The 10,904-nt window shown below is 41.5% G+C and overlaps 1 protein-coding gene across 1 annotated transcript in view; it reads right to left on the bottom strand.

Annotated features, from left to right (window-relative positions):
* Positions 1–2,757: 2,757 nt before the first annotated feature.
* THOC2 (THO complex subunit 2) overlaps positions 2,758–10,904 on the bottom strand; it is a 55,688-nt gene continuing 47,541 nt past the window's right edge. Inside the window, exons 34-39 of the mRNA XM_060692143.2 lie at positions 8,615–8,752; positions 7,857–7,926; positions 6,387–6,547; positions 5,249–5,325; positions 5,097–5,144; positions 2,758–3,723 (exon numbers count right to left, since the gene is read on the bottom strand). Of these exons, the coding sequence (XP_060548126.2) occupies positions 5,117–5,144; positions 5,249–5,325; positions 6,387–6,547; positions 7,857–7,926; positions 8,615–8,752 (474 nt within the window). The 3' untranslated portion in view covers positions 2,758–3,723; positions 5,097–5,116. The remainder of the gene's footprint in view (positions 3,724–5,096; positions 5,145–5,248; positions 5,326–6,386; positions 6,548–7,856; positions 7,927–8,614; positions 8,753–10,904) is intronic.

The raw sequence follows: 10,904 nt of genomic DNA, 5'->3' as shown, positions 1-10,904 counted from the left end.
TAATCTCATGGAAACGCTCTTTAAAATGAGATGGGCTGTATCTAAACGTGATAAACAAATCATACAATATTTTAGAGTCTGTATTCAAGGCTTTTAACTAGCCACTCATTATCTCTCTCTTTTTTAAAAAAAGCTCCTGTAAATGAAGTTAAATGCTGAATTTACCACGTAACTTTTAAGACAAATCATTACAAAATTGATTTCAAAGCCTCAATGGCCTTTTAAGCGATTAAAAAAAAAAAAAAATCATTCGGACAAACAATGAAGGCTTGATTGTTATCTTCACTTTAGGAAAAGAAAGCCTGCCAATTCATTGTAAAATCAATGTTTTCTTTCCTGAATTGCTGAACCGCCGAATTGTGTGGAATTGTGTGCCTTCATTCTACCCATTTAAAAGCAAAACAAAACCTCATTCTCTTACCCTTTGTATAAAATAGGTAGCTGTAAAAAAAAAAAAAACAATTTATTTTTGCAAAATCTTTCCTTCTTTGAGAAAGACAATGACTTCGATCATCCAGATTCTTACAAAGCATTCTGCAGCAAGTTGGTTAAATTGACAGGTTATGCCTTCGATTTCTTTTTTTATTGTCCTTGCTCTTTTATTACAAGGTACTGAAATCAGACATTTCTTTCTATGCTTTTATGACTGAAAAGCCACAATGGATTTTTATTTTTTGAAAGAGGAGACAAAAAAAAAAAAAAAATTGGGTAAATTAGGTCTCTTCTTTTGATCGAAGTAATTGGGTTTATAGGTAGACCATGGGAATTATACTAATTTTTTTGGATCCGCCGACATATCTGTTTATTTATTTATTTATTTATTATTCATATTTCTATGCCGCCCACTCTCCAAGGACTCTGGGCGGCTTACACCAAAGACAGTATACTAAATAGCATATTGCCCCCCAACAATCTGGGTCCTCATTTTACCCACCTCGGAAGGATGGAAGGCTGAGTCAACCTGGAGCCGGTGAGATTTGATCCGCTGATCTGCTGAACTAGCAGTCAGCTGAAATAGCTGTAGTACTGCACTCTAACCACTGTGCCACCTCGGCTGTTATTAGGATATCGCTCTAAACATCTTTTCAGACATCTCAAAGAAAAAAAATATATATCAGGAAATGCAACACCAACCCAAACTTTGGGAAGTTTGCTACAACCGGTAAAAGGCAACCTGCAAAATTTTTTAAAAAGTTAAAAAAACAGAAGACAAGAGAATCAAAATACGGCACTGCTTAAAAGATTCAAAAAGATATTTTGACTGACAAAGGGGAATTAAAAACTAAACAGGAACTTAGTAGCCAAGGGAAATCCAAGAAAAGTTTCAGAAGAAAACAGAATTTTTTTTTTTAATTTGATTTATATGCCGCCCTTCTCCGGAGACTCAGGGCAGTTTACAATGCGTTAAGCAATAGCCTGCATACTTTTGTATATTTATACAAAGTCAGCTTATTGCCCCACAAACTGGGTCCTCAATTTACCTACCTTAGAAAGGATGGAAGGCTGAGTCAACCTTGAGCCTGGGGAGATTCGAACTTGCAGTAATTGCAGGCAGCTGAATGTTAATAACAGGCTATTAGTCTGCTGCACCACCAGGCTCTCTGTTGTTTAATTCAACTACATATGCTAGTTTTGTGGACTCTTAGGAAATAGTCAGGCACGGGAAAGGTTTTGTGGCTCCCGGAGTTTTCTTTTCTGTGGGAAACAGGTCCAAATGGCTCTTGAGTGTTTAAGGTTGCAGACCCCTGGGATAGACATTGCACTGGCCACATATGCAGATACAATCCCGTTACGTGAAAGATGCTAAAATGTATGGTTTTAATAAAGAGTTAACAGAATTAGACCAGATATTAACTGGAACAGATGATAAACTGATAAAGAAATTATATTGTTACCTATTAAGTATGGAGACAATGATCGCCTGGGTTAAAAACTTTGGATATGCAATAGAATTAGATTAATGGCAGAAAGTATGGGACAGAAATATTGACTTTGTCAACTGCATATAAAGAAAATCTACATAAAAAGTTTTATAGATGGCATTTTGCACCGGCAAGACTGGCAAAAATATATAAAGATAGATCTGCTAAATGTTGGAAGTGTAATCAATCATCTGGTTCATACTACCATATGTGGTGGGCATGCCCAAAAACTAAAAAATACTGGATGAAAATACATACTTGGTTGGAAAAAATGATAAAGCAACACATAGACTTGAAACCAGAGATATTTTAGTTGGGCATTCTACCGGAAAAATATGATAAAAAGATTATATATCTGATCTTGCGTATACTAACTGCAACTAGAATTGTATTTGCACAGCAATGGAAAAATGATGAGATTCCCATCTAAGGGTATGTAATTAAGAAAATATTAGAAGGCGCAGAAATGGATAGACTAATGCTTATTAAGGATAAAGAAGAAGCTGAGTATTTTTTTGATATGGGATGTATTCTATCAATGGCTAGACAATAGAAACAGAAGTTAGAAAGGAGGAGATATAAAAAGAGGAAATGTTAATGTGGAGAGTTGTTAAAGATGATGTTAAATATTATTATTATAGTATTGGTATTATGGTGATGAATACTACAACAAATATGTGGATTATAATTGTTTAAAAATAACTGCACCCAGATTACACACTGTTGGATGGAAATTGAATGTTATATAAATAAAAAACATGAAAAGAAATACGGCACCGCTTGAATTCCATCCAGCCCTGCCAAAACACCAGAATAAGCAACGCACACACAAGGATTTACGACCCATTGAGAAAACTAATTTTTATTTAGAAAAAAGATTACACTTGGTAGAATTTCAGATAAAAAAATTGTTTTGTTGGTTGGTTTTTTTTTTTTAAAAAGGTCATTGTGAAACTTTTTTTAATTTTTTTTAAATTTTTTTTGGGACTGAAGTCCCACCGATACAAAGTTCCTGTAGCTGTAATATTGAAACTTAATTGGTCTGAATTCATGTTCGGAAGAAAGCAGTTTCCCCATTTCTTTTAAAAACATTATGACAAATGTTAAGGATCATCGTGCGGAACAAACAGAGTATGGGGTATCCCTCTGTTTCCTTTCTTCTCTCTCTCTTTTTTTTAAACAAGTTTACTATTGTGCACATAATATACAAATACTTTCCTTAGCATTGCTTGAAAACAGTGCCCTATCCCGCCCACGGTTTTAGTTATCAATATTAAAAACAATAAATAAAAACTGGATTTTTTTTTCTTTAAATGAGGTAAAAATCCAAACTTTCAATAACGGTTTTATTTGTTGTTGGGTTTTTTTTTTTCTTTTTTTCCCCAAACACCTAAAAGAACGCATTTCCAATTGAAAAGGAAAATAAAAAAAATAATAAAATGGCTAAACGGAGGAAGCATTTTTGATAACCTAAAGGAAGAACTCTGTACATGTGGAAAAAAAACAAAAACCCTCATTTGCAACGATGGCAACTGTTGGCAGCACATTGTGCTAAAAAATATGGAACAGGTAACACTTCCAGCCAGGTACTGAAAATAAATGTTTTTAAGAAACTTAAGCGACGAGTTAAAATTACAGTAATGTACAACTCAACCATCAACATCTTCAGCAACGGGAGAGAAATAAAGCCGAGAGGTGAATAATTTAAGGAGATGGAGACAGGTCCACGTCATTCACAATCTTCTGTGCAATCAAAATTCATGTCTGGTCGCAGCTCACCATCTTCTTGTCCGAACCTCACCTAAAAAAAGAGAGGGAAGTGCAATTACTATGTTTTAAGAAAGAAGCAGAAGCTGAAATAAGTTTAATGTCCACCACTGATTCAATTCACTCAATAAAGTAGAGCTAATATGCGGTTGAGGGGGGATGCGGTGGCTCAGCAGCTAAGATGCCAAGCTCGTCGATCAGGTCAGCAGTTCGAATCCCTAGCGTAATGAAGTGAGCTCCCGTGACTTGTCCCAGCTTCTGCCAACCTAGCAGTTCGAAAGCAAGTGGGAAGGTAACAGCGTTCCGTGTTCCTTCGGCGTTGAGTCATGCCAGCCACATGACCACGGAGACGTCTTTGGACAGCGCTGGCTCTTCAGCTTAGAAACAGAGATGAGCACCGCCCTCTAGAGCCAGAAACGACTAGAATGCATGTGCAGGGGAACCTTTACCTTTAATATGCAGCTGAAGTATAGAAGAAAAGACAGAACCTGAGTGGCAGAGTCAAGAGAGGACTTAGCCTAGAATCGTTAGATGTCCACAAATCTCTAAGTCCAGCTCCCCCTTGCATTCTGTTGATTCTTATCTGGCACCAATTTAGTAATGACTGTTAGTTGATTAGATTCTGGAGTGTAGGCTTAAACACATGGTCCTGATTTTTCACATTACGTGTAGTTGTATTCTGGAGATCAACTTGTTTCTTCCTCCGGATTGTCGTAGTTCATTCCCTACAGATATTTGCCTAACATCTGCTTCAACACTTTAACCCAAGGTGGTGCAGGTAGTCCTCTGCTTAGGACTGTGGTCACTTAGAGGCCATCTGAAGATACAACAGATCCCCCCAAAACGGATTTACAATCTGGTTCTGAAGTTCCGCGCGCCCCATTTTCGACCCTTTTCCAGCCTTTCTTCGGCCTGTTTTTGAGACTTTTTTAGCCCATTTTTGAGGCTTTTTTTGGCCTGTTTTTGAGACTTTTTTCAGCCTGCTTTGGAGACTTTTTTCAGCCCATTTTCGAGGCTTTTTTTGGCCCATTTTCAAGGCTTTTTTCGGCTTGTTTTTTCGGAAAAAAACACGTCTATAAGACTCACAGACATTTTCACCCCCTTTTGGAAGACAAAAAAGTGCATCTTATAGTCCAAAAAATATGGCAATTATGGGAATGGACTATCAAAAATATTGAAGCCCGAAATTTACCTTTTGATTTAAATACAAGGCCTTTATATCATCATCTCGGGTCTCATTCATGTCTCTTCACACAGAAACTCCAACTTTATTAATGGAGAACCTTCTTGTAGGTCTCACCTAATTTACCCAGAACCGTCAATTCCTTCAAAGGCATTCTCAACAGGAATGAGGTGCAACTTCCTGCTTTCATTTCCAATGAGAAGTCCAAAAATAATGATGCTCACCTTGGTCAGAACAGTGCTCATTATCTGTGCTTGTCTGACGATTTATGGGTGGATCTAACGTTAAGGGAATCAATTTTTTTTTTTTTTAAAAAAAGAAATGCTTAGAAAACAAATTTCAACCAATTCGAACGATAGCACAGCAAAAAGGATATTGTTTCTTTTCTTCTTTGTTCCCAGTACTATCCCGTTTTTCTTTTTTCTCTGGTTTTTCTTTATCGTGCCTGGACTCCTAGACAAAAAGGAGACAAGAGGGAAAAAAATTAAATGTGATTTAATCATATTTTAGGCAGGTATTGTATGAATCAGATTGTTTTTAAATTTTTTTTTGGTACCGTGTTTCCCTGAAAATAAGACCCTGTGTTATATTTTTTTGAATCCTGAAATAAGCGCTTGGCCTTATTGCCATGCGCTCAAAAGCCAATTGGGCTTATTATCATGGGATGTCTTATTTTGGGGGAAACGGTATAAACGAGTGAATTTGTTTTTCCGAAACAAAACTCTACATTTTTGTATTCCTATTCATTCATTCGGTAGTCCCAAACCTATTTTTTCCCCATGTTTTATTGGTTTTATTTATATAACATTCAATTTCCATCCAACAGTGTGTGATCTGGGTACGGCTATTTTTAAACAATCGTAATCCACATATTTGTATTAGTATTCATCAGCATAATATTAATAATATAATAATATAATAACAATAATAAAAGGTAAAAGGTAAACGTTCCCCTCACACATACGTGCTAGTCGTTCCTGACTCTAGGGGGCGGTGCTCATCTCAGTTTCAAAGCCGAAGAGCCAGCGCTGTTCGAAGACGTCTCTGTGGTCATGTGGCCGGCATGACTCAATGCCAAAGGCACACAGAACAGTGTTCCCTTCCCACCAAAGGTGGTCCCTATTTTTCTACTTGCATTTTTTACGTGCTTTCGAACTGCTAGGTTGGCAGAAACTGGGACAAGTCACGGGAGCTCACCCCGTTACGCGGCACTAGGGATTCGAACCGCTGAACTGCCGACCTTTCGATCGACAAGCTCAGCATCTTAGCCACTGAGCCACTACGTCCCGATAATAATATTTAACAATGATACTTAACATCATCTTCTTTAACAACTCTCCACATTAACCTAGTCCCAAGCCTATTAAGGGTGTTCTGGTTAACTAATTCTGGTCTAGAAGAGGAAAAATAAACTTCAGAAGGTACCGAAAGTCCAATACTCAACCTAATCAAATGAAAGGAAGATATCTTGTTACCGTCAACCGGGAAAAAAATAAATAAAACAAGTGCTTTACCTTTTTGCTTCCGGAAGAGCTTTTCTCCATCTTTTCAACTTTGATGGAATCGCTTTTCTCCTTGCTTGAAGATTTTGACTTGTTCTTCTCTTTCTCCTTCTCATTTGAACGAGGGGGGGAGTTGGAAGGACTTTCACTCTTACTGTGCTTGGAGGAACCAGCTGGGCAGAACAAACAAATACGGTCAGTAAGGTATCCATGGAGCCTGTTAGGATATGGTGTAAGCCTAACAGGTTGTCCAGGCAATATATGTGTGCTATAACTTTAAATGAATTCTGTAACTTTAAGATGTAATGCTGAGTCATTGTACTGATGAGTCATTGTAATTGACTGCTGACTGACTGCTGACTCCAATTATCCTAATTGTACTGTTGAGTCATTGCACTGCTGACTCCACTTATCTTAAGTGGATAATTACTAGTGTAAACTGTATATAAGAAGAGAGCCGAGCTATAGTCATTGTTGGTTGACTTGTTGGTTGGAACTGTTACCATCGTGTGCGAAGGAGCTCTCATCGTGGATGGATCTGCTACCATCGTGATTTGTTACCAGCGTTGAATTGCTGTTTATTACCTACTGCTGTTTTGTATGGTAAGAAGATTTCTGAAACTCCAGACTGATTTGAATGGCTAAAGACTTGGATTGACTAAAAGACTATGCAACTGTTCTTCACTACAAAGTAAAAGCTTTGTTAAACCAGTTTGTATGTATTGTATTCATTGCTCTCAGTACCGTTTCTCTGTGCACTTGCTCTGCTGGTTGGTTAGCACAACAATATCCTTAACAGAGCCAACTGTTCTGGCCTGCCAGAATCGGACAGTGAGGAGGTTGGGGAGGATCATGGGCCAGTCCTGGAAGCTGGGGAAGGCTCGGATGAGGGCTCTGTGTTGGAGGCAGAGGTGGGGCCAAGGCCGTCTGGCAGTTCTCAGCTGCCTTTGGAGCTAGACAGCAGTGAGGCAGAGGAACAGCTGGAGCCTGTTCCCAGTGTGCACAAGCACAGAGCTGCCAGAAGACAAGAACAACTAAGAAAGCAGGGTAGATTTGGGAGTAAAGCCACACCTTGGAGGTGGTCGACCCCTCCCATAGGAAACAAAAGAGGAGCGAACGGGGAGAGTGGGCTATTGCAGGAAACAATTAGTTCGTTTGTTATTTCGTTAGTTCATTTCAGGAGTGTGAAGATCTGTCCCTGAATCTGAGACTCTGTGCCAAGTCATTCCTCGCACAGCACTGCATTTGGAAAATATTTACATGGCAGCTTTCCAAGATAGATAAGGTCTGTGGTCATAACTTCACCTTTGAAAGACTGTTTGCCTGGCCTTTGCTGAATGTGAATGAGAGGAATTCACATTCGTTTAATAAAAGGGGTTTTGTCGGGACCAAGAATCTGCTTCGTACTTTTTGGGGAAGGCTAGGTCAGAACATCAACAAGGTATGATCAAGGGGGAGAAGAAGCAGCAGGAGAAGACGTACTTGTTCCGTTTTCCTCTTTCCGACGCTTGGCTGAATCTTGGGGAACTTCGCGGTCATTGTTCGAATGATCCTAAATGGGTACAACATCAAAACAAGGTGTTTTTTTTTTTTTTTTTTAGAAACCCGAGTTTGTAAATATTAGGCTTAAAATGAGCTGAGTTGATGAAGCTGTGGTTTTCTTCCTCCCCCAGTTCTTTTTTTAATGATAAGCTTCTAGACCAGGGGTGTCCACCTCAAGGCCCGCAGGCCAGATCCGGCCCGCGGGGCCGCCCCAGAAACAGCGAAGGACCGGCCCGCGGTGCCTCTGCCAGTGAAAATGGAGCTCCATACTAGAGCCCTGGCAGAGGGCTCTAGTAGGCCATCACGGCTGATGGGTCCAGGGGGATGCGTGCGCCCCCCCGAGCTCAGTTTTCGTTGGCAGAGGGCCCCAGGAGGCCATCATGGCTGAAATCGGGGTCTGGGGGGATGCGTGCGGGACCCCCAAGCTCCGTTTTCGCTGGCAGAGGGCTACAGGAGGTCATTGCATCCCCTAGCCCTGCCTGGGCCACCACAGGTGCCACTGACACGAGTGACGTCGAGCTGGCCCCGCCCACCCTGGCCCCCCTGAAGTCAAACACAACCCTGATGCGGCCCTCAATGAAATTGAGTTTGACACGCCTGTTTCTAGACAGTTCCTCAAAGAAATTTTGATTCAAAAGGCTGGAGAGAATGGGTCATATCTTAGCATTCAGTGTCACGAGTATGCAGAAATCACAAACCCTTTTTCGGTCTTTCCTTTCCTTTTCATCTTTCTTTTCTCTCTCTCGGGATCTTTCCCTTGATTTGTCCAAATCTTTCTTGTCTACTTCTCTCTCCTTACTTTTAGACAATGCCGGAGCGGAGTGGTTAACGTAGTGCTGTTAAGTCAAAAGCAAGATCAAAAATTACTACATCGCTTCCAAAGGCAATTCACTCCATCTTGCACCAAAATGCTGGTCTATTTCTCTCTCTCTCTCTCTTTCTCTCTCTCTCTCTCCTGGGTAGATTGTCTCATATCATGCTGGAAATACAGTAAAGGATTACAAAACGCAACCGAGAAATTCGTAATTTTTTGTTTTTTGTTTTGTTAACCATGACAATGAAATCCCCTCTCAAAAGAGCACTGAGATTGCTTTGAAGGCACCTTAAATTTCCTAAGTCTGTAATAAAGAGAAAAACGAGGATGAAAAGAGGCATTCAGTCATGTTCCAAATATTATTTCAAACAACTAATGAAATCATAAACCCTGTGTTTGGCCACAATGACAGAAACAGCTGCTGAGGTTTGAAGGACCAACTGATTCGTTTAGGCCTCCCTTGTAATATCCTAAACATGAAAAAAATAAAAATAAAAATGGGTCCCATGTCACGTTGCAGAAATTCAGACATATTGCCCTCTGTCATCATTATGCTCCTGGGTCTTGCTGGCTGGAGAATTCTGGGAATTGAAGTCCACATATCTTAAAATGCCTATGGTTGAGAGAAACTGCAGCAGACTGTGCCTTCTACTAGCTCACCCCATCTCCCAGTGGGGTGATGCTGCCACTAATGACAAAGAGGTTATTGTGGGTGGCAGATGTTCTTCTTGGGTATGTCTAGTCTAGAGAAAAGGAGGACTAGGGCCGTGATGGTGAGCCTATTGCACGCGTGCCCAAAGTGGCACGCAAAGCCATGTCGTCCAGCATGTGCGGCCTTGCCAGTTTGTTTTCCGGGTTTCTGGCCCGTATGTGTGTGCGACAATCAGCTGTCCTTCACGTGCGTGGCAGTGCCGAAAACCGGGGCAAGCATGTGCGCCAGCCAGCTGATCGTCGGGTGCGCATGCCTGCTAGAACCCGGAAGTTCGACTTTTTTGGAGCGCGGCCCCGATGAGCGTGCACACGACGTTTCCTTGAGTGACCTTTTCAAGCACTCGGTGCCGAAAAGGTTCCCCATCACCGGACTAGGGGGTGACATGATATCTGTGTTCTAATATTTGACAGGCTGCCATGAAGAAGAGGGGGTCAAGCTATTCTCCAAAGCACCTGAAGGAAGGACAAGAAGCAACGGATGGAAACTAATCAAGGAGAAAAGCAACCCGTTAAAAGTTAAAGAGAAACTTCCCAACAGTGAGAACAATGGACCAGTGGAAGAGAAGTTGCCTCCGGAAGTTGTGGGTGCTCCATCACTGGAAGCTTTTAAGAAGTGACTGGACAGCAGCCACTTGTCTGGAATGGGATAGGGCTGTGATGGCAAACTTATGGCACATGCGCCAGAGGAGTGGTGGGTTCCTCCCGGTTCGGTCCGGTTCAGCCGAGCCGGTAGCGGTGACGATATGATGTCACCGAACCGGTTCTCCCCCCCCTGCCCTCCCACCCCCCCATGTTATTCTTACCTTTTATTTGGTCCCACCCCTAATCTATTGCTGCCTCCTGAGTCCCAGCTGATGACTAGAGGGAAAAAAACTGTTTAAACTCTTGCCGCGGGGCTTCAAAGGGCCGTCCTACAGCTGATCAGTGTTAAAAGCAAACAAATGAGTTGGGTCATAAGTGCGAGGACTGGTTGTAAGTGCGAGGACCTTCCAGAAATGACTCTGACCAGCTAGCCACGCCCACCTAGTCACATGACCTCCAAGCCACACCCACAAAATAAGCCACGCCCACAGAACTGGTAGTAAAAAAATTTAGAACCCACCCCTGCGCCAGAGGTGGCATGCAGAGCCCTCTCTGTTGGCACGCGTGCGGGTGCTGGAACGCCAGAAAACGGCCTGAAAAGTGGCCAAAAAACCAGGCCATTTTTTGGGCTGTTTTCAGGCCATTTTCAGGCTGTGTTTTTGGCCAAAAATGGCCCGTAAAATGGCCAAAAACAGCCAAAAATCAAGCATGCATGCGCTGGCCAACTGGTCTTCGGGTTTCTGGTGCTCCAACGTGCGCACATTCACACATGTTCCTGAAAAGGTTCTGGGCACTCGGTGCTGAAAAGGTTTACCATCACTGGGATAAGGCAGGGGTGTCTCAGGACTTCTGGGAGTTGAAATCCACAGGTTGTAAAAGAG

This window comes from Pantherophis guttatus, chromosome 12 (assembly GCF_059756535.1).
Source record: "Pantherophis guttatus breed Tessera chromosome 12, ASM5975653v1, whole genome shotgun sequence".
Taxonomy (NCBI): Eukaryota; Metazoa; Chordata; class Lepidosauria; order Squamata; family Colubridae; genus Pantherophis; species Pantherophis guttatus.
This window is presented reverse-complemented; position numbering and strand designations above follow the sequence as displayed.